Below are 27054 nucleotides of genomic sequence, written 5' to 3' on the forward strand. Positions count from 1 at the left end.
TAGAAGATTCTTCTTACTGGTACAAGATTCATTACTGGCACTAAGATGGCCATAATGGCACATTGAATTTATGAGTGGTACGGAAAGCTAACTAAACTGAGATGTGGTGCCAAACTGTTTTAAACAAGCAGGATTACAAATGAAGGGTTGGATCATTTTAACTGTGAGGCATGCATTCCACACTTAGCAATGTTTAGTCCAAAATGCTCAGCATAATTTTCTTACTGGTACATTTTATGGAGGGATTTTCATTGCACTTGCAAGTTTGCTGCTGCTACAGGAAGGAAACACATCTGAAATGTATTTGGAAAAATTCTCTCTGTTGCACTCAAGATATGATCTAAATACAATGTTATCTTCAAGCTGCATTGGTAAATTGCTAACAGTACAGTTGCAGACCAGCATTGCAAATCAAAGTAGATCACTACTCAGCTGTTAATATATTAACCTCAGATTTTCATTGTTGTTTACTGTACCTCCATGTTACAACCAAATGCAGACAACAATTTCAGCTATTGCAATGAGGTGATAGTGAACATCATTTGGTGACTTGCTCATGGGGACATTAACAAAACAGTGTTCGGGTAGGACTTGGTAAATGGCAGCCACCGTGTTCAGTGAATACTATGAAACAAGCTTTGTGCTACACATAATGTAGTTCAAAATACCAAAAGGTAGCAAAGGTATGTTTAGAGTTTGCATTTACGGGATTCAAAATAGTTTAATTCCTTTGCTGTTCAAAAGTAGCGTTGCACCAATCTTTCTATTCAGCCTTCTTAAAACCCTTCCTATACACCATGGAACAGGAAATAAGAGAATGACTCCAAGCATTTAAAATCAAAAACAAAAGAAAGCTGGAATTCGAATGATAAACTGTGAAATCCTGCCTTGTGATAGAATAATTTCATGGCAGCTTAGCAGGTCATAACACAGTGGGCCAGATTCTAAAAGAGATGCTGTCAGTGTAAGTGACTTACTTCGATGTATGGTCTATATACAAATCGGTTTAAACAGACAGCAAGTGTTTTGGAATTGAGCCCTGTGTCATGGGCTGGACACAAGGGGATAATAAGACAGAGAATACACTGAATGACCTACACAGCTACCTATTTCAAAGTGAGCCCATCTTTGTGGCTCTGAAAAAACATATGACGGGGTTCCCTAGTTGATTAAGTAATGTACTGCTTATGTGCATGAATGTTTGGGGAAGTTATGGTAGGTGCAAAATGAAACGTCTGTCTAGAGTCTAATATTACAACAAACACAGCTCAATATGTGAAAAGAAAGTAAAGAATATGAGTGACAAAAACATTTTAATGATATTTTGCTTATTACTATGTTTGTCAGCACTAGAAAACTATTGCCAATTACAATATTTTTTAAACTGCAAACTCTGCACTTAACCAGTCAGACAATGAAACTACCAGCACACCTAAAAATCTGACAACACTATTAAATCTCCTGTTTCTTTTCTGCGTTTTTTCCTAAGAATTTTTGAAAATGCATAGAAGGTAAATGGGTATATTCACGTGGCGTACTGCTGATTGCTCCAGGTCTGCAGCACGTCTGATCTTCATGGCTTTGATTATACATTACATTTCTGCAGTATAATACTGCTGAGTTTTCTACATTTTCATAGTGGCTGCCTGTTGCTTTTCAACAAGACTGCACTGAGCCATTTCATACTAGTCAATGAGTGGAGATAACATCAGTTACTGCATGGAATTAATGTAGAATACATAAAGGGAGAGACTGTTTGTGCATGAGTGCAAATAGCAGAAAGAGCAGAGTACAGGGGTGGAAAATGCAGAAACAGGAACAGCACAAAAATAGTTGAACGATGTGTACATGGACACATGCATTAGAAATAAAACAAGGTGTGATGATGGAATGATACGCAGAATAGAGCAATACAACACCTGTGCACATACTGAGCATAGTGTGAACATGGGTATTCATATTACATTAGTCTCTTAGCTGCTTTTAGAATATGAATTCAAACTAAAAGCTAACTCCACTTTCATCTTGGAGTGGTTTTATTGACTTGAACTATGTGATACGCCTGCTCAGTTAGGGCTCAATGTGTGTTTCAGAACCACCATAAATGGTCACTGGAGCAGACAAAGAGCTTCTGCTTAGTTTTGTCAACTACAGTCAAAGCAGTAAACCTGTTCAATACACACAGTGGTTTGCACACAGAAGGAGTCTGCCTGAACACCTCAACCACATGTTCCTGGGTGAGCCCTTCAGATAGGAGAGATGTATGATGGAATGATATATAGTAATTACAGCCCTGTATGATCACATCAGCAGCCCTGTTAATGGCATTCCTGTCACTCACAGTAGCACAACGTGCTATATAGTGGTTGTGTTTTGTATTCTTATTTTGCTGTCTGAAAACATATATCTGCCTTCTAAAATGACTGCTGTTTTGATCTTTTTTTCCTGGGACACTAATTTTCAAAGGTCTGAGTACCGAGTACTAGACAGTGGAAGTAAAACATGTTTCCTGCATGGCTGCTTAAAAATAATTACATCTGCTGAGTGACTTAGTGACCTTACACACCAGTCACACTAGTATCTACCACATCCCTGTAAAATAAACTATACTGTAAAATATTTTTTTGACTGCAAAGATTACTTGGAATCATGCCATCCACCCCTTTCACCTTACATAAGAAACAGAAATAAATGTGTCAAGTCTGGTCTAAAGTCAGCAAGAAAACAAAGAGTTCTTGGACTGCTTTTGTGCATAAATATATATATATATATATATATATATATATATGAACAGCATGTGGTTTTACCGAGTGGTTGGATAAAAATGTATGCAGAATCTAATGGTGAATTTGAAATAAAAGCTTTTAGGAGAATGCTAATGCAGTTACTATCAACGGTGAAAGTAGCTCTGATAATGTAAACGTTACTATGAAATGAGCAGGCCATGTGATGCATAGATAACAGAGTAAAGAACGTAAACAACATGCTTCTTAAGCTAAGGCTGATGGGATGTCCTCGTTGTTTTCCTTCTTTTCGCCATCAACATACTGATGTAATGAGCTGTAGTACTGGTTTGCCATGTTAAAGCAGTGCAAGGCTGAAATCTCGTCCCATGCTTTGTCACTTGGCAGCGATACAGAGTCTGTTTTTTTATTCTCAAAGAAACTCCTCAGATTGTGTTCAGCCAGTTTTGCAGCATAGTCTTCAGAGAACTGCTGGAAGTATTCCATCTCTTTCTCTTTGTACTTTTCCCAAAACACCTCCTGCTGGTATCTGAGGTGAGAGCGGCAGGCAGAGCAGCAGAGGATGAGCAGTAAAGCGATGGCTGTGAACGCCATAAGACCCCAGCCGATTTCCTAGAAACGAAAAGACAGCAAAGGAGATTAGCGATTCAAATGTATCAAAATTAGAGGAATAAGAAAACTAAGGTTTAAATAAATTAACCAAAAGAGACAAACCACACAGGCGTACTATAGCAACATAAAAAATAACAAAAAAGAAATGTCACACCATAGATGTCACAAAACTGTTTAATCACCAAGCACTTTCATTCCTATAAAAGTTCAGAACTTCATCAGAGTAGTTAAAAAACATTTCCCATTATTTAAATATTAAATTTGGTGCCAAAACCAACTTTAGTTCTTAAAGGCATAGAACACAAAATGTATTACCAAATATATATACCATATCAAATTGCATCGTAAAGTCATTTAAAGGACAGCAATGGGATATTATTTGTTCCTGCTCAACATTCCAGCACCTTTCCCCCTTACAACCTGATCCTGCTTTAGGAAATGTGCAAATGCAGCTAAAAGAAATTATGATTTCAACTGTTTTTCTCCTAAACCACAATTCTGTTCCGTACTATTTTGCTAACACTTTTAGAAACAAGTTATCACGATGTAGAAAAGCTTGTGGCAGTCTCTTAATTCTGACGTCAAGACTGCTACAAACCAGCAGTAGTTGTCTGTAAGATCCTGCCACCAAACTGACATCAGCACTACCATTTTGCATGCAATTAAAAATAAGCAATGACCCATCCCTATTGTGATGTCAGAGCTCAGCTGTCCATCCCTACCAGTCTGCAAAACATTCTGTGGAACCTCCATTTTGTTGCTACTGTATCCTGTAGGTTACTTTGTATCGACGGACTACTTGCAAGCCTAGTTTCTTTTTCTGCATTCCCTTGCTTTGCAAAGGTGCATTTTAAAAAGTATTTGTCCTATCTTTATTTGAGTTAAATGCACGCTCCACTGGCTCTAAACTGCACTGATTTCGCAGAATGACTCGAGTCTTTAGACATATATTTAGATCGTTTTACATTAATTGTGCTTTTTAGCAAATTAGTGGCAAATATTTAACGTCTGTAGTTAGAAACTGCTGAGGATGTGTTTATTTTCACACTGTATTGCATTTGGTAATTGCAGGCTAATGCAGCAAATTTGTAAGTTAGCTAGGGAAATATATTCACTGTCCATACTATTAGGTGTCTTTATCCAGACCTGTTGCTCTAGGAGTTTTACGTGGTCGTTTGTCTGCTTTGTTGATGTATATAAGTTTTTACCGTGTGCCCTTGCATGCTGCTGGTCTATTCGCACCATGTGCTTTAATACACACGTTTCTCAATTCCATTGGGTTTTTTTTTTTTGAAAACAAAAATGCGGAAACGTGGAAAAGCACATGGTGCGAGTTCACCATGTAACAGAAAACTGTACTTTGTCTGGAAAAGCAATGTACTTGGACAATGCATTCTGTTTTTGAATTCATTGCTTACTGTCTCCACAATGGTAATCATGTTTTGGGCCAGCTGTTACCTGCTCATACCTCTAAACTGTACTGATTCTGGCAGAATTTTTTTATTTTCCAATTCTGTTTTTTTTGTCCGATTACATGCATTTTATAAGGCATTTGTTGATGACTGAAGTAGTAAGCAAGAGAAACAGTTTAGTTTCAGTCTGCATGGCCGTCGCTAACTGAATGGCGATGTAAAATGTATTCTGTATACCATAATAGTATGAGCAGTATATAAAAACTGGCGTTACAGAGGGTTGCTTGGTGCCCCTGTTATTTCCTGCTGTTCTGTAGAGTTTCAAGAAGTTTAGATGTTTTATATTTTTATTGTGTGTGCTCTATATATATATATATATATATATATATATATATATATTAACACACACACACACACACACACACACACACACACACACATTTTTTTCTTCTTCTTTTTTTTTTTGCAATGTGCAACTCCACAGATGCCAGTCAGCTCGCTCCCAGAGCAGTATGGCACAAATAGTCTCCTGGGGGAAGGGTCCCACTCTGGCCAGGAGGCTTAAACTATTAGTTAAATATGTCTAAAAAGTAAATAATAAAATGAACTAAAATGTAGGTGTGTGTGTGTGTGTGTGTGTGTGTGTGTGTGTGTGTGTGTGTGTGTGTGTGTGAGAGACAGACAGAGATTTAAAATAGATGTTTTTGTATCTGAGAGTAAGTGTATGTGTGTATATATGAAAGTATGAATACCTGTGTATGTAACTTGTGTTCCGGTGAAAGATCTTACTCAAGTGAACATTCAAGATAAGGGTGTATTGTGTGAATGTTCCTGCTCTTAATCATGTTGACAGTGTTTTGGCTAGGGCATGTGAATGTTTAATACTTGTTATAATAGCCTGTCTCAAAATTTTCCTTCTACAAGTTATTCATCTGCTTCCCGTTCCAGTTCAAGTAGCCTTTGTATGAGCAAGACAGGTAGAGTCTGTGTGGCTAACCACTTACATAAGTTATAAATGGAAAGCTGACTGGTCTGTCATCATATGGTCACCACAAATAAACATCTTTAATGGCTGCAGAGATAGTATATGACTCTTCTGACTATTAAGTGTACAAGAACACAGGTTTTACAAAGGCAAACATATAGTTTTACCTTTAGTGAGCTGTACCTAGCCAGTGCACATTACTACGTTCTTTTAACCATATAGCCTTGAAGGAAAGCAGACCAGCAGCAGCCTCTGGGCTTTAGGTATTTTTTAGTTACTTATGTACATAGATAAAATGCTACAACACTCCATTCCACCTTTGTTCCCTCATACAGTCCATTTATATCTTTGCTGGACATCCTTGCATCCTTTTTGCACTCTTCTTGTCTCTCCCAAATGTTCTTCACATAATCAGTTCTTCTTTCCTGCACATAAACCACCATAATCTGTTCACTTTGACCCACTCTTCAAATTAAACTACTTTTGTTTCTGCACTGATGTCCTTTTCTCCTCTTCTCTCTCACAGTGTGAATTCTACCACCCATATCAAGCACTTCATCTCCCTTTCCTCTAATTTACCTCACTGCTCTGCCTTCACTGCCAAGGTTTCTGTACCGTACAGATGTAGTGTTTGCATTTATGTTTGCTACACTTTTCTTTCAATGTCTTTGACATTCTTGTGTCACACAACCCCCTGTGCCAGTTGGCAACAGATCTTCTGCTTCTAGCTTGAAGCCATGTACTCCATCTGCTGACCAACTTCCTTCCCAATTTCTCCATAAAGCAGCCAAGGTAATTGCTTACCCTATATCTATCCTTATAAATAGAACAATCCAAGAAGGAACCATCCCAGATGTTTGGAAAATCTCCCACATTATCTCCTTACATAAAGGTGGGAACTCTAATGATTACTCTAACTATCGGCCAATTGCTCTCATCACCCTTAGCAAAAATTATGGAAAAATGCATTCACCAACAACTTCTCACCATCTCTCTCAACATAACTTAATAGCAAACTGTCAACATGGCTTTAGACCATCACATAGTACCACTACTGCCCTTCTATCCTTCACAGATACCATCAATAGAAACCGTAATAAATACCTCCTCTCTTCTGCACTCTTTATTGACCTCTCTAAAGCTTTTGACATGGTAAACCATACCCGCTTAATCAATATTCTTGAATCTCTTTTCTTTGATTCTCTGGCCATTAAATGGTTCAGATCATACCTCAGCAACAGGCAACAAGCAGTCCTCTGGGAAAATCAAGTCTCATCCTTTTTACCTGTTACCATCGGGGTCCCTCAGGGCTCTATTCTTGGACCACTTCTCTTCTCATTATTTATTAATGATCTCAAAGTAGCAATTCCTCAAGCCACTTGTATTCAATATGCAGATGACTCCACACTAATATGCTCATCAGCCTCTCCATCTGAACTATATTCTCTTACTCAAGATGTTTTCAACACTGTAGAAACATGGTTTACCAAACGCTGTCTCCTTCTCATTGCTAAAAAAACAAAACTCCTTCTCTTTACACCCACTACTAGGTCCTCCCCCTTAGACTTCTCAATCTCTTCAAATAATGGTACTGTTATTCTCCCTGACTCTACCACCAAACTTCTAGGAATAACCATTGACAATAATCTCTCATTTGATTACCATATAAACAACACCATTAAAATAGTAAACAGAAAAATAGGCTCCTTATACAGAATAAAACCTTTTCTAACCTCAGCAGCCAGAGCCAAGATCGTTCACTCCCACCTAATCTCAACCCTTCTGTATGCTTCACCTATATTTACCAACCTTAAGAAAAACCAACCTTAACAAATTAGCCACTTCGTATAATAACATTGCCAGATTCGCTACTGGCAATCCCTTCAGAACCCATCACTGTACTAATCTTAGACAACTAAATTGGCTGGAATTCCAAAACCATCTGATAATCCCCCAACTCACAATTGCCACAAGATATTTTACCAACCCAATAATACCCCTATACTCTCAAAACTCTTAGTCCCATATAATAATCTGAACTCCCTACGTTCTTCTAGCAAACTTTGCTAGCTTAACAAAGTCAAATAATACAGCTGGTGACTCTCTGTTTACCAACACAGCAGGAAAAAACTGGAACCTATTACCCACTGAACTAACTCTAATTACATCCTTGCCACTCTTTAAACAAAAACTTAGAAAACACCTCCAAATGCACTGGCTATGCCCTTGTAGTAACCCCGACTAGCCATCCTCTTCACCCCTGTTTCTTCCTCTTCTTACCAAGCTTCCAAGCATTTACATGCTTTGTCTTGTAAATAAGACTGACATTATTTAAACTCTAATCAACTTATTATTTAAATCTTTCTACCTGATATGAACTATTGTACATAACTCTTACTATCTGTTTTAGCTGTATTAAGCAATACTCTGTTCACTGTTACTGTTTCTCAAGTATTTTTTTATATCTATTGTACATAACTCTTACTGTATTATATCTGTTTTAGCTTTCTTAAGCATTATTCTGATTACTGTAACTTTTCTCAAGTGTTTTTATATCTAGAATGTAATAACTACCTGTTTCTATTTTGTTTATTAATCCTTATTTTACCATGTAAAAATATTTTATACTTTTGTATATCTGTGTGGAGCTTTTCTCCCCGGGCCTCTACTGAAAATGGAAATATATCCAGCTAGACTAGCCCAGTCAACAAATGTAAAATAAATAAAAAATAAATAAAATAGCTTTGACCTTCTCATTCAGACTTCTCTTCTCCTCAACCACCCCTCCCAATCTCTTGAAGTTTTTAACCCATTCTTCTACTTCCCATTGTATCTCCACTTTCAGCTTCTTCCGCTTCCCCCATTTACTGCCATGGCAACTGTCTTATCTGTACTCAGTTTCATTCCACGTGCCTTCAGTTTTGAATGCCATTGACCTATCATTTTCTGAAGTTCTTGCCCAGAATCTACTTATGTCATGTTGTCCACATACAGCAGCTTTGCTGATCTGCCCCATGTAACCTCTTTACTAATGTAGCTCTTCACCAGTATGAACAGAGGTGGGCTCCGAACTGAGCCCTGATGCACATGTACTCCCACTGGGATGCCTCTCTGAGTCTGAACACAGTGGGGAGAGAGACAAACTGATGGGGCAGTGTACTTTTCTTACTTTAGTCACTTAAATGTAATTTCACTTAAGTTTTATGTTTTTGTTGTTGTTGTTGTCTTTTGGCGGTCGCCACAGCGGAACTCCGGTCCGCTAATGATTGGCAGTAGATTTTTACATGCCGAGTTGCCAGCCCTGACGTACAACCTTCAACGAAGGTACGCCCATTCACGCATGTCTCCACACAGAAGATGCTTTAGCTGAGAATCGAACAGGACAACATCTTACTGTGAGGCGACAACGCTACCGCAGCACCACCACCGCAGTATTGGTAAGACACCAGTGTATGCATGCAAAATGAATGCAGTCACAGTAGCTTCTGAACACTGAAGCCTGCGTGATGTAATGAGTGAAGGACAAAAACTGCATTCTGGGATACGTGGAGGTTTATAACATTTTTGAACTCTCATCAATATGCTAGACCCCATGTGGCCAGACTCTGAAATTACATATAAAATATTTAAAAACCTGTAAAGAGTCCCACAGTGCTGTTAAAATATTGGAAACATCTAAACATGATGAAATTAACATGTTTTTTGAGTCTGTGGCTGCGGTTCTTCTTTAATGAAATATAAATTAAACTAACAATAAATACAATAGATATGCATCTTCAAAAAAGTACAAAATCATATCCTAAAAATACAAACTGATTATTATAAAAAGCTCAGGTGCGATTTAATAATAATAAAAACATGTGCATAAAAATATGTATAATGCATTATATTCATTATTAGCAATTAATCATTTTATAACCTATTTGTCTTGGCTTTTAGAACACAACCAATAGAAATCAGATCATTAATGCCTGGCTTAAATGCAGCATTTAAAAGAAGCTGTCAATATAATTATTTGTTCCAATAATAGCCCCCAAGTCCTTCTTCTAATAGGATAAGAAATATTTTCCAAAACAATAAAGAAAAAATTCCTATATTCTTCACATTCAAGAGAATGTAGCAAAATATGGGTTTAAGCATGTACCCAATATGCTATTCTTCTGTCGATCTAATGGACTTGTGAAGAAAGGGAATGTAAGTTGTAAAAAGACGTCTAAAAATGATTGCAGAGTTGATGTCCTATATACAGCTGTTCTTCACTACATAGTAAGGATTCTAAAATGTGAATATTCCTCAGATGATCTGCAGATAAATCACAAAGAAACAGCCAAGCTAACTTCAACAGACCATTGGACACTGACTAATGGACATATTTCAAGAGGCTAAAGAAATGCCAGACCTTTATTGTTGCTTCCCCAAGGTGCTAAAACACAATGTGGTTCAGGAAACACAGAGAAACATTTATTAAAAATTTTAAAAATAGTAAAATGTACATGTTTTACTTTGATAAACAGCGATTCGTCTGATGCTAAAAACTAATGAAAGGTAGTCCAACATTTAAATAATAATCAGATGATAGAAGCCAGAACATATTACATAACTGATATTAATTAAAACAGTGATTTAGTCATTTTTACATTCATTTACGTTTTAGAATTGATTTTATACTGACAGTACTACTCATTTCAGGATGCTTGTCATTCAGAAGTAGTGTGATCCAGTAATATTCCAGATAATCAGTCCAAGATGTAATTAGCTCACCTCTAGGGCTTGCCATCACTTTTTAAATCGTTCTAAATACAAATTCATGTACTGCAACATTGTCGTGCACATTTCACTAATGCATTACTCAGAACTTGATGCCTTATTTTTGATAAAATTATTATTATTATTATTATTATTATTATTATTATTATTATTATTATTAATTATTATTAATTATTTTTGATAAATGCTATCTCTCAGCCTTGATTTCCCAAAATTAAAAAAAAACAAAACATTTTCTCATGCTGCTAAGTAAATCATCTGATCACTTTTTAAATGCTCTGCTTACCTTTAACTAGTTTTTACATCTTTTGAAGCACATTTTCTAGTGTGAAAGCTTGTGCATTTCACTTTTAATGTTTTTTAATGAAAGTTTCTCATTGTTTCCTGAGCCACATTGTGTTTCTCCTGGTGTGGACTTTGATGTGGTTCAGAATTTATTGGTTTGATCTACACTGCTTTTAGTACTTCCAAAAGCACGTACTGGTGAAGATGGACAGTGGAGACCACTTCCCAAGACTGCTAACAACGTCTACTGAATGCCAGCAATATGGTAGCAGCCTGGATAAATGTACTGAGGTCTCAGTCTGGAGAGCACCAAAAACAGTTTCTGCAAATCATTATGTACCATACTCAAAAGAGAGAAATAATTAAAATAGCAATTACCAAGCAAATAACAGATAATATGGTCAAAATAAATTAGTAAACATGTTAGTCCTCTCCAGGAACACACAAGATTAACTCCCACATTGTTATATATCAGAGAAAAGCTTTCCAGGTCACAGTATTTATTTATTTATTCTGACATTTGTTCTCTGGGTATGTCTGACTGAGTGATAGCCCATTTTCAGCAGAGGCCGGGGGTATCCCCATAAGAAAAAAAATTGCAAACAGAAGATAACAGTAATTACAAGAGGTTTTTAAATACACAAATGATGCACATACTTTGATTAAGTTTATGGCAGAAGACATATGCAATATGTAGTTCAATCAATGGTGGTACATCACTAGGCAGAAGAGAAGACGTTAATAGCGATTAATGATGGGTACAAAAATGAAATTATAGGTATCGAACAGAGAATGGAGAAATGCAGGTCAGCAAGCTGAGTAAATTGAGAAGAGTTAAGACAATTGGAGTTGAAGGGAGTAGTTAGTGGACAGAAAAGAGAGTACAATGAAAAGTGGAGGGAAAGGCAGTAATTGAGTTAGTTAGGGCTTTGGCACGTAGATATCCTAGATGTTAGTAAGGTTTCTGTTCATGCTTTTTTGAAGCTTTGAGTGTAGGGAAGATTTCTAATATTCAGTGGGAGTTTGTTCTATGCCAGTGCAACTGAGTAGCTATATAAGTTTTGTACTATTGTTTGTTTGACTTATGGATTGCTAAGAGAAACTGGATAGAGCACCAAAGAGAGTGGGTGGGGGTGTATAGGGATATAAGCAACATATGGCGGGGCAGGAGAAGGGTTTGTTTAAGATGGAGTGAATAAGAGACAGTTGGAGGAGTAAAAAGTCCAAGGTACCCAAATAAGGGAAATCCAGCCGCAAAATGAATAAAAGCAGCTTTATTCCAATGAACCAAACCACATTAATATTGCTTAACAAACTTCACAAATACGTTTTAGTTTAAAGAACTTCATCAGATGCAGACTGAAAAAAAATACACAGTTTTTATATTCTCAACAGTTAAAACAATTAATTAATTATCCAATGACTTTTAAGGAAACTTTAATCCTTTGACAATTAAGCATATAGTGAGCATGTGAACTCAATAATTTAAATACCAATAAGACTTAAAAAGATCCAAAAAATGGGAACTTAGGTATATCCTTTAAGTCAAACCAAACTTTAAAATAGTTAAGCATTACAAAATGACCTTAAAATTTAAAAAATAGCTATACCAGATAAAAAAAAATTTCAGCTTGAATGTATAGTAAACAAATTGTACTATAGCTCCATCTAGTGACCTTTATACAGAATGCAATCCAGCATAGGTTAAAAACTAATACTGAAACAGGTAACATTAAATCTTATAAAATCATTCCTTTTTTAAAAAAGTTATTTCAAATACATGGTGTGTCTACATAAAAACTGTTTAAAAACTTTTTGTATGCAAAAATTAGATGTTAAAAGGCTAAAAAATCTCAATATTATAAGTATTATTCAATTAGTTTTATAAGGAGTGTGGGTAACTTGATCTAAAGCTTGGCAGCTCTTAATTTGAGCAAGGGAGCTATAGATATGTTCTCATTTAACCCTTGTGGTGATTTGCCACCATAGCTCCCTATACTCGATTGGAGGAGTAAGAGTTGATGGGAGAATTTTAGCCAGTTTAAAGTTTGTAAAGAAAGGTAGTGGTGAGAGTTGCAGAGTTGGTTTGCAGTGAACCTGGCAACTTTGTTATAAGTGAGTTCAAGCCTGGTCTTTAGAGAGGATTGTAAGCTGGTCATGATAGGAGAGGCATAGAGAAGTCTGGGAAGAAGATAGACATAGGCAAGTGAAAGTCTAGAGTCATTTGTGAGGTATTTTTTTATTTCTATAAAGCAGCCCAAGTGTTTGATGTGTCTTCTTTATACAGTTTAATAGGAAACAGATACTGCCAGCCCAGCTAACTGGAATTTTGTAACTAATTATATGTCATTTGTGAATATTAATATGATTTATATAGAAATGTAACAAAAAGGAGATACTGCTAGCCCAGCTATGTGGACTTTTGTAAGAGGTTGTGTGTCTTTTGTGAATAATAACATGATTCATATGCCTGTGTTACAAATGTATTAGAACTGTATGTCATATTGTATAGACTTGCATTCTGAAGAGATATTTTTATAGACTATTGTAACTGTTTAACAGGGAGACTGAAACACAGGAGATTAACTTGCAAAACTTCAGAAGAATGGTTGAGGTTAAGTTACTTTATAGCTGGGCCATAAACAAAATATGTCATCTCTCAGTTTCAATGCAATAAGGAAACAGAATGTCTAAAACTAGGAGCCCTCTGCATTGTCTTGTATGTGTTTTATTGTTTTATGTCTTCCAGCATCTGCAAAGATCTGAGGGCTATGTATTTTTCACAGGGAGGTGCTAAATGCTGGTAGTTTCTAGCAATGGGGGGTTTCACCTAGGATAGTCAAATGACAAAAAGTGATGACATGCTGCAAGTATCCCAACAGTAATACTTGATATTAATTTAAGAAGTCTCTGAGAGAGAGACTGTGCATTTTGTATTTGTCTTTGACCTGAGAGCATCAGCTCAGAAAACCTACTCACCACTTCTGCACTTTGCTTGCTGTAAGTAAGTTAAATAGGGTACAGTGATTTCTCTTAGATTCAGTTAGGAATATAGTGAAATATAGCTTAGATGTTTTCTGTATTTATTTAAGACTGTCCTGCAATGTTACTTTAAATATTTCCTGTAATTTTTAATTCTGATGTCAATGTGAATGCATATTTATATTGTAGTATTTAGTACAATTTAGTATTGTCTTGTTCTTTTATTATTCATTATTAAATATATTTAAACCTTTCAATTGTGGCTGGTCTGTCTTGAGATATTTAAGCTCTTAGCGTACTGGCATATCTATCTGGTGACACTGTGCAGGCCACTCCTAATTGCCTTGCTCTTGGTCAAACTACCATTTGGATTAATAGCAACATTACACAGTAATACTGGACACCCTTTGCTAAGGGCCTTAAAGTAGCTGATAAGTAGTGGCTGGTGGCAGTGAAAACTACTTTATAGTCTTTGTAGAAGGGGGCATAATGAGTAAACCTGTGCCAGCCTTTCCCAGGTGTGTGTGTGTGTGTGTGTGTGTGTGTGTGTGTGTGTGTGTGTGTGTGTGTGTGTGTGTATAAATCAAATGTCAAAGAGTGTGTGTGTGTGTGTGTGTGTGTGTGTGTGTGTGTGTGTGTGTGTGTGTGTGTGTGTGTGTGTGTGTGTGTGTGTCAGCCACTTGGGCAGGGACAAAAAGCACTAGTTAGACAGAGAGGGTGCTGGAGGTCTTGGCTTGGCCACTCAGCTGAGATCTAAACTCTATAGCTATGCCAGTGGGAAGTCCTATTGGGGAATGGAGAAAGAGGGAGAAACCAGCCCCAGACTGACTGTGGTCTCTGTGTGCTCTTAAGGGAAATTGTACTTTACTGTGTGTGTAGTTGCCATCCTCCCGGTGTGTACATCTCCCAATGCTGCCAGTGGTGAGGATTGATGTTCCTTGATTAGTGGGCCAGTGTTGGGGTGTCACATAGGGATATAAGTGAAGAGATGTTGGGGCAGAAGGAGGGTTTGTTTAAGATGGAGTGAATAACAGACAGTTGGGGAAGTAAGAGTTGATGGGAGAATTCTATCCAGTTTAAAGTTTGTAAAGAAAGGCAGTGGTGAGAATTGCAGGGTTGATTTGCAGTGAAGTTGGCAACTTTGTTATGAGTTCAAGTTGGTCTTTAGAGAGGATTGTAAGTTGGTCATGATAGTAGAGGCACAGAGAAGGCTGGGAAGAAGATAAGCATAGGCAAGAGAAAATCTGGATTACTTTGTGAGGTATTTTTCATTTCTATAAAACAGCCTAAGTATTTGATGTGTCTTCTTTATACAGTTTAATATATGGGGATCGAATTTAAGTTGGTTGTCAATGATCACACACAATAGTTTAGTGTGCGTTTCAATGTCTATGACCATGTTGTTACGTGATGTTATGGTACATGATGATTTATGATGAGAAAGGGATTTTGGAAGAAATAGGACAAGTTTGTTTTTTTAGGATTGAGTATGAGTTGGTTGTAAGTAAGCCAATTTTTGACAGAGAGAAAGGAGTTTTGGGTGAGTGAGTGGCAGTCAGAGAGATTGTCAGAGGTAGAGATGATAGTCAAGTTATTAGCGCATTGTCTGAGTGAGGAGTGAGAGCAGGAAATATGAAAACAGTTAGTGAAAATGTTGAATAGTAGTGGTCCGAGAATGGAGCCTTGTGGTATACCTGCACTGACAGGGAGAAAGGGGAAGAACACTCCTGTGTTTTAAGGCAAATTCATAAAAAGTTGGAAAGGGACTCTCAGGCCAACAGAAAAGCATAAACATACATCTAGTGTAATTTGTACAACTGTCAGCAAATGAACAGTTCATAGGTTAATGATGAAAATTAACTAAGCCATCACAGCTCCCAGGAATGTGCACTTGGTAATGTCAAAGTACTCAAATCAAGACAATAACCTATTTTCTCAAAAGAGCAAACTCTAGCCTGCATCATCTTTCTCTTTCCAGTTCTTCTCTACAGTTAATTTAAAAAGTAGAAGAACAGCAAAGTGCATTATAACTGGAAATAAAGCTCCTGCTTAGGCAATGCAGACAGTATTTACATTGCCATTTTCTCTAGGCAGGAGCGGCCTTAGGTCAACTGGTGCCCTAGGCAAAACGGCTCCATGGTGCCCCCTACCACACCATCTGGTGCCCCCATCCTGGTCTACCTACACCAAATAAATACTGGAAAAGCACCCCTGCTGTAGCGGTGCCCTAGGCAGCTGCCTAGTTGGCCTATGCCTAAGGCCAGCTATGTCTCTAGGAACATAAGCCCTACCTTTCTACTGCTTATTGATAATGGCACCTCCTTTGCATTTTGTAGCCTCACAGCCCTTTTTTAGCATCTCCTCACAATGTGGGTTAATCACTAGGCCATCTCACATGCAGAGATGTAGTGAGCTGTTCTGGTACCCTGTACAGCTTCCCAAACTGTTGCTCCCCAACTCAACATTTAGGAGCAAAAAATAAATAAATAAATAAAATAAGATCTTCAGCTTTCAGCTCTAAAAAATATGTATGCTTTTCACTTTAAACTTTGCTAGAAATGGAACAACTGCCTGACACTGAAGGTCTTCACTCTGACCAAAAATGCACTTCTGAATGTCTGTGATGCTGACTATCCAATTGGCATGTCCTGATTGAGCACCTTGTTCCCAGTGTGGCTGCTCCCTTCACCCCACCCTAGAATATAACTACTTGTCTGCTCTGTACACTTTATTCAGACAAATATTTCCGCTTTACGCTCTACTTTGTACTTCTCTTACCTAAGTGGTCATATGTATAACTACTGCGTCATCCTTTGTATAACTACACTTCATCCATTGAATAACTACCGCTTTTCCCTTTGTTTAACTACCACTTCATGCTTTGTATAACTACTAATTCATCCTGTGTATAATTACTGCTTCATCCTTGCCAAGTTTATTGTTAACACGCACTTCACTTTTCCATCAACATCATTGCAGACCTTTCTGACATAAATTTCCATTAGAATTTCCTTCACTGTGGTCTACAGGGGCATTAACAGTGCAGACCTCACAGAAAATCCTCATCATTGTAGATATTGTAGAATCCATTTAGAATAACCTTCTTAGCTTTGTTGTCCATATATTTTTGGCTTTGCTTGCATGCAAACACAAGCATAGTATACTACTTTAGAAGCAGGACAGCATCTTATACAAATGAACAAAATATCAGTCTAATCTGTTGCCAACATAATCTTCTTCTTTTGGCTTTTTCCCAGTTAGGGGTCACCACAGTGGATCACCTGTCCGCTCATGATTGTTAGTGGAGTTTTAAGTGTCGAATTGCCAGCCCAGCGCCTAACCTTCCACAGAAGGCACACACACACGCACTCACACCTAGGGCCAATTTAGAGCGTTCAATCCACCTGCAGCATGTCTTTGGGATGTGGGAGGAAACCGGAGCACCCGGAGGAAACCCACATGACCACAGGAAGGACATGCAGACTCTGCACTGAAGGCACCCCAGCCAAGGATTTAACTGGAGAACCTCTTGCTGTGAGGTGACAATGCTAACCACTGCACCACCGTGGCCGCCCTAATCTGTTGCCAACATAATAACAACAACAAATTCTTTGAAATTTCTGTTGATGGAACAATTTTGTATCATTCCAGCTCAGCTGATCTCTTAACAATTTTTACAAAATGGGACGTAAGATGCCCTTAGGGTTAATTCAGGCTCATGGGGTAGATCCAATGCTTCCACTGCTAGTCTGTGCAACATGTAGGAGTGTATCACTATGGGTTTATTGATGTACCACATCAGTGTGGTGTTATCTGTAAGAAAGTGCAAGATCACCTGCTGCAAAATAAACTTGTATGTTTTGATTGCTACAAATAATGCTGCCATCTCTTTTATACTGATGTATTCTCCTGAGGTTGTTCTCCCTGGCCCGTTTGGTACTCAGTTCTCCTGTGTGTATCCTGAAGCTATGTCCAAGCAGAGGGCTATCTAGGGTGGGGGTGAAGGCAAAGGTGTTAGGGGCACAATCATAAGGTGCGTATGATGTAAAAGTGCAGCACTAACATTCAGAAATGAATGCGGATAACGCATTTGTACCATGACTGAGTAGGGTCTGGTGTGCAGCAATGGGTTTGTTACAGTTTCAGAGCAGAAAAGCTTCTTTTTTTTTTGTTACTCAGCTTTGACGTGTTCAGTATTGACATATCTGAGATGGACCTGTTTTTTGGAGCTTGGAGTAATTTGGAGTAAAAGTCTGTTCCTTTTCCTCCACCTTCTCCTCCTGCTGGTATTGTCTCTATACCCCCCCATCCTAACAGGGGGAAGCTACATGAACTACAAAATGAACTGGCACCTCACCTTAGTGTCATGTTTAATCATACCCTCACCTCAGGCTTCGTGCCCACTGAGTGGCGCACAGTTACATTTATCCCACTCCACAAGGGGGGATCCACCTTGGATCCTGGGAACTACTGCCCCATCAGTCTGACGAGCCTGATCTGCAAGACCATGGAACGTATTATCATGGAACTGATCAATGAAGATATTGGCAACCTTAAAACACTGGACCCCACCCAGTTTGGGTTTGTGAAGGGCCAGTCTTGTCTCCTGAACCTTATTGACTTCTTCGAATCAGTCTCCAGAGCCGTGGACAAGGGTAAGGCAGTCCACACAGCCTATCTGGACCTCACCAAGGCCTTTGACACCATCCCCCACCCTGGAATCATAGATAAACTTACTAAGTTGGGCATTAATTCCTACGTCACTTGATGTGTTGCCAACTGGCTTACTGACAGAACCCACACTGTAAAAGTAGCTGACTCCAAATCCAGCTCCAGACAAGTGACAAGTGGAGTACCTCAGGGTTCATGAACCTGAGGGTATGAACCTATGAACACCCAAGAATTGTGCTTCATTTACAAGATGTAGCATCAGTTTGTGTTTTAGAATTTGAATACCAGAGCCCTTGATAGACCCAAATGCTAAATTCATGGATGGAAAAAGTGACTTGCTGAATATGGCACCATTGAGAACATGGGAGCCTTTGGACTCTGAGGGTCTGTCATCAGCCTCCTGATATTTCTTCACTATAGGGTACATGTCTGAGTGCTACTTTGTTTCAGCAGAACATCAGTGGTAGTTCTGGCTGATGAGTCTAGAAACATGATTTCTTCTGATTTAAATATATTTTGTTTTCTTCTTGATCATAATTTTGTTAAATTTGGCACAATGGTGACAATTAGGCATATTGTCCTCAGCCCCTAATAGAATGCACATCTACTACATCTTGAGTGATGGTCTTCCATTGCATGAAGATTCCTAGATGACCCCTCTCTTTTCTCGTGAAAGGTGTGGGTGGGGGGAAGAAGGGGGAAGCCAGGTAGAGGTGAAGTTTTGGGGGGTGGGTATGGGAAAGAATTGAGCTTGGATGAGTCATAGCTGTTCCATATCATAGTCTCAGCCTTAAAAGCCACCCCCTGGCGTCCCTCTATAGACTGCTTGCTATCTCCTCTTTTAGTGTTCATCTTTCCCCTTTGGTTGCTTCCCCTCTGATTTGCTTTGGGTAGGCTACCCAGCCCTTGTGAGATAATTTCTTCTATATCTAGGAGATGAGTAATGCAAAAGATGCTTCATGGACTTTTCTGCTGCAGTTTTTAAATCCCTTCTCTGCTGTCTTTGTCATTGTGAAATGTATTGCTGGAAGAAGCATCAGTAGTTCCCTTGCAGGAATTTGAGGACACCACAGTTGGCTCCTCCAAAGAATTTTCATAAAGGTACTTATGAGAACTATTAACTTTGTTAAAATGGTCAAGTTTTCTAACATGAGGGGATTGGGAATCCAACTGCAATGATGCAATAGCAAAAGCAATCTCTAGAGCTACTATGACTGAAGACATATCTAATGGCTTGAGTTCGGGCAGGTGCAGAGGCTTCCTGTAATGTATCTGGATCATGGATAACTCCATATCCTTCTGGGCTGAGACTGAAGTTGGTTAGAATTGAGCAGTGCCATACCCTGGTAAACAAATTCAATTGCATCAATAAATAAATAAATAAATAAATAAATAAATAAATAAATAAATACATTTTCAAGTTGTTTCTTATTCTATGATGGGCTTCCCCAAATGAGATATACTCCTGTAGAGATACAGAAAAAAAGATGTCTTTAGAGTCAGACTCATTCAGGTGGGAGGACAGGGCATTTGGATTACATAAGCTAATTCATCTTCTTCTTGGTTAGAGGTATAACAGTTCATAAGAGGTAAGGATTTCATTTTCATTTTAAGAAAAGTGACTCGCAACAATAATTTTTCTGCTGAGGCTGACAGCCCCATTTTCTGAATTTGCACATAGTGTTGGGCCAACCTGAAATTCTTTTTGCAATGAGGCCTTGGATAAGGAAGGAAATCAGGGCCTGCCTGACACAGGCTGTGATACGCTGGCAGATATCCACCGTGGCTTGGACTGTGTTACCCTAGGTTTGGATATGGGACCACCTTCTATGACTGAGGTTGGAGGTGGGCATCTGAGACCTCATTTAAAGTACTGCTAACATCATTGTGGACTAACAATGAGGGGGCACTAGCCCCTTCCTCACTAATTATAATTTGGACCTAGGAATCTGAGGGCAGTGTAGAAGCCCCTGGACTGGCAACAGAGTGATTCCAGCTCAGGAGGATGGGCCTATATCAAAGAGTGTGGCAGCATCTGGTAGGATCACACCAGGTTCCTTCATCGAGCAGAGTGCTACATTTATGGATTAGGAATGTGTCATGTTGAATCTGACACCACACTGAGCTTTTGCTCTCTGCTTGATTATACTGTTTTTAAATCTAGCACAATGGGCATAATTAGGCATGTTGTACACAGGCCCTAACAGAATACACATTTACTATGGAAATCTTTATGAGGGATTTATATTCTACCCTCTACAAAATTAACTTCCTAGTTAAGACCTGATGTCTAACCCTGATGCCTGAAAACGAAAATAGACTACCTCACAAATAATAGCAAAAAGTAGTTAAATTTTCCCAGTATGGTACTTATGATAATCTGAACTCTAGAAGCCAGACTGCACTGACAGACACAAGGGGCAATATTTATTTACTGATTATTAATTTATTTGTTTGTACTTTGTTGACTACGGTAGATCCATTAGGCTATCGACTTCTATTTAGACAAGACCTTACCTCTCAGCTGTGCAGATTTTCACAGAATATCCAGATTTTTCCCTCATATTTTGATCCGTTTTTCATAAAATTGTGTTTTTTTCTGGCAAATTAATGGCAAATCATTAAGGACTGAAGTTGGAAAATAATGACAGACATTTGAGTTTCAGACTTCATACCCTTCAGAAAATCTGTGCTAATGGAAAAGCCTGTTATTCCATCAACTTTCTAAGTTTGTAAGAGCAATATTTAAAAATTGTCCCTATTTTTGGGCCTTTGCCCCACTTTTATTTATGGCTTTGTCCAGATTGCATGCCCTAAGAGGTTGAGAGGTATGGAGGAGACCTGAGATGGTATTCATATGGAGAAGGGGAATTTTGGACAGGGCTTGAGGGGGTTTCCCCTACTCTTTTATGATTCACTAAGGGTGCACTAGAGTTCTGCCATGATAAAATGGAGGGGATCATGAAAGAGACAGAAGTTATAGAGGCTGTTGTCTGCAGTGGGTTCACCACAAAATGGATGCATACTTAATGTTTAGAATTCAGGAGGTCTGGGTGATTGCACTCAAAAAATGATAGAAGGTGAGGCAATTGGAGCTGAGATTTTGTCATGGTCACAGGCAGTAGGGAAGTGCACAGAGGAAGAACTGTGTGAGTCAGAACTAAGTGAAGAAGGACAAGAACCTGAGGAGACTAGACATAGACAAGTCCAAGATGACGTCAATTCATGCAGAGCTGCTCTTCTAAGAAGGAGCCATGTGCATGTTACAGCCGATATGTCAGAAACTAACAAAAGACTTCAGGAAAAGCTGGATAAAAGACTGAAACCTATTGTTTGGATAATTAGAGACACATAACTAAAGATAAACAGACATTACATTTGAGATTAAATAATTTAATGTTTTTCCGCAGCAGATGTTTGATCAATAGCACATTTGGGAAAGGAAAATTTTTGTTTACTGACTTTTAATTTGCAGAATTGATGTAGGACTATACTTGAATATAATATAAATTTGTGTTTCTTTTCACGGCCATGGAGAAATAGAATGAATAGCTGAACAATTTTGAAATGATGTACTAGAAGAAAAAGATATCGTTATGCATTTTTCATCTGTTTGCAAAAAAATATATATTCTGTTAAAAGCTCCATTGTGAACAGTGTTTGGACTAAGCATGGGAAATGTGGACAACACTGCATGTTGAAAATATTGCTTTTAAACACATTGCTTGTAACATAATAGGAACAGTGCCAACCAAAAAAAAATTTTTGTGCTAGTGAATCATGTTTAGTTTGTTACTGTCCTAAAATGGGATGTTTGTGATGAGATAAGCCATTTAGCAAGAGACTGCAAACAAGCACGTATAACATACAATAAACAGGGATGCTGGCTGTTTTGTTTTTGAGGAAAGAAATGGGGGATGAGAAGGGAGCCTTGAGCAGAAAGGTGAAAAAATGTATATAGAAGAGTAAGTAAATAAAGGTATACATTAGCATGAACAAGTTTGGAAGAAAGAATAAAAGCAGATGATTCAGGTAGTAAATCTGCGGGCAAGGGAGAAAATGGGGATTTTTCAGGCTGTAGTCAAAATCTAGTTTAGGAACATGAGTTTTCAATTTTACAGAAGATGCTCCAGGGGCCAATGATATACAAAAAGAGGGTTTAATAGGGGGAAAGGGAGTGGTGTTAAAAAGGAAGAATTTGGTGTTAATAAGAGAGTTTGGAACAGAAAAAGGAAAGTATATTTTTTACTGTCTTTGAATGTGAACAGTTTACAGAATTTTGACAGAAGGATATTAGTGATAAAATGGTACAAAGAATTTAAAAGTGATACAAGTGTCATGTTTTGATTTATCATTTGTTGACCAGGTTAGTCCCACTAAGCTAACAGCCTCTTTGCAGGAAATACCCAAGGTAGTAATTATTCTACTTGGGGAAATTTGGCCAGGGAACCTTGCCAACTAATTAGGAGAGTGCTTGTTCCACTCCTAGTGCAGTGGTGGCTGGGAGAACAGCACTCAAGGAGATCCAAGATGGTGGATAGTTCAGAGGTGAATGTTGGTGCAGTGTTTGAAGCTCTGCAAGATTCTGAGGAGCTGCTTCAGCATAATTTGGTGTTTTATCAGAAGCAAATGTTCAAAGCAGTGATGGATCTGTTATTACAACCCTCCAGTTGGGAGAATTACAAGATGATATTTTGGGTGAATTGTTATTGCAGACAGAGCAAGATACTGGAAAAGATGTTTCATATGGTTAAATTAAGGACAATATTCAATCCTTGGAACTGGAAGCTGTTTTGAAAGAAGATTGCTAGACAAAGACATTATATGGCAATGATGTTACAGAAATAGCAGGGAAAGTGATGACTGTTGAACAGACAAAAAGAAATGTCAACAATCAAAGGAAATTTATGGTGAGAATTTAGAACAAATAAGAAAAAAATGGACAGCTATGACATTTGGGCTAATTTAATGGTCCCATTGGGAGTGAAGGCTCAGGAGGTAAGAGCTTTTATTGTTATCCATAAAGAGGCATTTTGTAACATTATTTTTGAGACTGGTTCTGTTCTGGAAAGTTTTGGGGGGAGTATACAAAGAAAAAGATATGTAATCTATGAAATTGTTATGTGGTTACAGCAGTTCACGGAGAAACAAAAATAAAATACATATAAAATTTCAAATTTAAGTTGAAAAACAGACTTTAAACAGACATTTAAGCAAACTTTATAAAGAAGTTATGGGCATTAGCAAAGTCTATGACAACAGAGGATTATGGATGGGAGATAGAATTGTCATATTGTACTGAAAACATAGTAAGAAAAAATTGTTCTTATCCCTAGTAAGATAAATGTAGAAGGTAAAGAAGGTATAAAATATTGGGGACAACAAAAATATGTTTTTTCCCCTGTGAAAAGAAGATAATTTGATAAGTAACTGTGATAAGAGGAAATATTATATTTGTGGGGAAACAGGTCAAAATGCAGAAAAGTCTGAACTGAAATGTTATAAATGTAACAGAATTTGGCATTTATAGATGGATTTTAATCTAGAGATAAAGGATGAAGAAGAAAACAAAAGTGAGGGTAGTATACACACAGAAGAAACAGTGCCAGTTAAAGATAAAGAGGAAGCAGGAAAGCAATATAAAGCAGGGAAAATAAAGGTAAGGATAAAGAGAAAAGGTGAAACAGAAGGTAATATTGAAGAAAGTTCTGAAATAAGTGATAAGGAAGATATAAACTGGAAAATAGTGAAAGGTACAAATAATTATATTGGCAAAAGAGAGTTAGAGACGGAAAAATAAATTTTAAAGGGATAAGTACAAAAGAGAATAAGAAAGGAAATGGATAACACAAATGAAATAAATACTTCAAATTTACACAATTTCTAGTAAGATACAGCATAGACATAATGGCAACTTTAGAGAGCTTTCAGTAAATGTAAATAGTATCAAACATATAAGTAGAAGAATAGGCATCCTAAATTGGTGTAGTAAGTGGGATGTTGATACAATAATATTGGAAGATGTAAGATTTTTGACACAAGAAGAGACATTACAAACAAATAAACCTTGGAGAGGAGATGCAATATAGAATGTTGGAAATGAGCTATGTTCAGGCATAGTTATCCTTTGTAGAAAGCCACTGCAAATATTGAACATAACACTGGCAATGATGGGAAGATTAACTATTGTAGATCTCAGATGTCATAATCAGGTATATAGAATTGTAGCATTATATGCCTATGTTACAAGTAAAGAAGGGGAACATTTATTTCATAAAAGTTTGGATTATGTAGTAATATGAATATAATATTAATGGAATATTTTAATTGTGATTTGAGAGGAAAAACGGAAGAGAGAAAAATATGTTTGAAGTTTTTTGAAGTTATAAAATATGGCAATTTAAAGATTTTGAATAATAATTTGTGGAGTTTTATATATATATATATATATATATATATATATATATATATATATATATATATATATATATATATATCTTGGAAATGGGTTATTTTATTATATCACAAGGTTTAAATATAGCTAAGGGAGATATACTTGTAATAGTCTTTTCAGATCATTCAGCCATATAGATAGAAATACAAGAAAATAAGGAGTATATCAGACTGGAGAAAGAAATAAAAGAATAAACAAAGAATTATGGGATGAAAATAGAAAAAAGTATATGCTTATGGAAATATTATGTTTCCATTAGAGTATGTTATAAAACTGGTCTAAGTGGTAACTAGCTTTGAAAGAAATATATAAAACATGCTTTTTCAGAATGGCAGTCAGATATAAGAAAAGTAGAAAAAAATAACTTTTAGAAATGTGTACAGATGTTTTAAAGGATTTGGAAAGGAAAGCCAGAGAATATTATGTGACAGAATAGAGAATTATTGAAAAGAATCAAGAGAAAATTAAAGAATTATTATTTAAGCAAAGATTATTTACCAGGTAAAAAAGAAGAGGTACCATCTTATTTGAATAACTGTTGTTTGAAAATGTTATGGAGAATAGGCTTGAAAACATTTTTGTGTTAGACTATAGTGGGGATGCTGGCATCATTACAGAAGTCCTTAAAGAAGAATGGAATAGATTTGGCAAACTGTCGGATTTTAATATAAAGTTTGACTACCTCTTGAAATTTGTTTTTAGAAAAGTTAAATGTATTGAGAACATTTTAGAAAAGAAAAGTTTTAGTAAAGGGAATAAGAAAGTGGGGACATACAAATGTGGAGCTTGTCCACAATGTTCATATATATCCAATAAATCAGAAATATATATCTCTAGCAGGAAGCGATATATTACAGTGAAAGGGTACTCCAATTGTGACTCAAAGGGATTAGTTTACATTGCCTTATGTGGAAAATGTGAAGGATTTTATAAAGGAAAAACAGAAAGGTGTTTGAAAAGGAGAATTTATGAGCATATTTATAACATTAAGAAAGACAATAATAGGAATGTATTATATAAACATACACAAATGTGTGAGGAGGCATCTTTTACTTTTTTGTGTTGGAAGAAGTACAAATGGATGATAGAGGGGGGTCTTAGGAGACCCAAATAGAATATAGGGAAGTATATTGACAACTGGTCCTTAAAGCAAATAAATGGTCTTTTCAGGCTTGCTAGTTGTTGCTGAAACACCTACCAAGGGGAGAAAATGCTGAGAAAAGAAAAGGAGCCACTTTTGTGATTTTAAGTATTTTCTTCTGATTTTTTGCTAAGTTTTACTGCTTTGCCACCTACTTTTTGGCATTTTCCGGCTTGCTAACATTTATATCTGTAACAGTAACAGTACTTGGAACACATCTAGAGCCTGTTTACTGCATTTCCTGTGTTGCACTTAATTTAAAATCGTTTTTTCTCTAAAAACTGCATTTTACCTGATTTTGGCCTAACACTCAAGTGTGGGGTCATTTATTGCACTATTGTGATTATTTTGCTGCTTGTGTATCTCTGCTACCTTTAAACTACAACAAAACGAACAAAATAAACAAAAGAAAAATCTTGCTTTTTTCCCACTTTCTGAAAGTTAAGAAAGTTCAGTTACAGATTTGATGTTCTGAACTGTTTGGAAGTTTCTAGAAGGCCAGTGCTTGCTTGGGCTAAAGGGAAGTCTCTGTGTTCACCAGTGGGAGTGGTTAACACTGAACAGCCTGCCTGTCCCTGGAGGAGTGGTTACTACCTAGAAGCTGTAGTTTTATCGGCCATTTTGGGTCAATTCTAAACTCCTTGATCTGTCTCTCTTAAAACCCAGCTGCCTCATGGTTTTGGCATCTTTTCAGGCTTGCTAGTTGTTGCTGAAGCACCTACCAAGGGGAGAAAATGCTGAGAGAAGAAAATGAGCCACTTTTGTGATTTTAAGTATTTTCTTCTGATTTTTTGTTAAGTTTTACTGCTTTGCTGCCTACTTTTTGACATTTTCTGGCTTGCTAAAGTTTATATCTGTAACAGTAACAGTACGTGGAACACATCTAGAGCCTGTTTACTGCATTTCCTGTGTTGCACTTAATTTAAAATCGTTTTTTTCTCTAAAAACTGCATTTTACCTGATTTTGACCTTGCACTCAATTGTGGGGTCATTTATTGCAC

At 37.2% G+C, this 27054-nt stretch overlaps 1 protein-coding gene across 2 annotated transcripts in view; it reads right to left on the reverse strand.

Annotated features, from left to right (window-relative positions):
* Positions 1-1296: 1296 nt before the first annotated feature.
* The window catches only part of LOC122794966 (calcium homeostasis modulator protein 5-like), a 134918-nt gene continuing 109160 nt past the window's right edge, over positions 1297-27054 (reverse strand). Inside the window, exons 1-2 of one of the 2 annotated variants that reach the window (XM_044063566.1) lie at positions 3685-3942; positions 1297-3356 (exon numbers count right to left, since the gene is read on the reverse strand). In XM_044063566.1, coding sequence (XP_043919501.1) covers positions 2991-3356; positions 3685-3699 — 381 coding nt within the window. In that variant the 5' untranslated portion in view covers positions 3700-3942 and the 3' untranslated portion in view covers positions 1297-2990. Of the gene's footprint in view, positions 3357-3684; positions 3943-27054 lie in introns of those variants that run through there. The other variant, XM_044063562.1, reaches the window with a different exon arrangement.

This window comes from Protopterus annectens, chromosome 1.part0 (genome assembly GCF_019279795.1).
Source record: "Protopterus annectens isolate FY-2018-M chromosome 1.part0, PAN1.0, whole genome shotgun sequence".
NCBI classification, from domain to species: Eukaryota; Metazoa; Chordata; order Ceratodontiformes; family Protopteridae; genus Protopterus; species Protopterus annectens.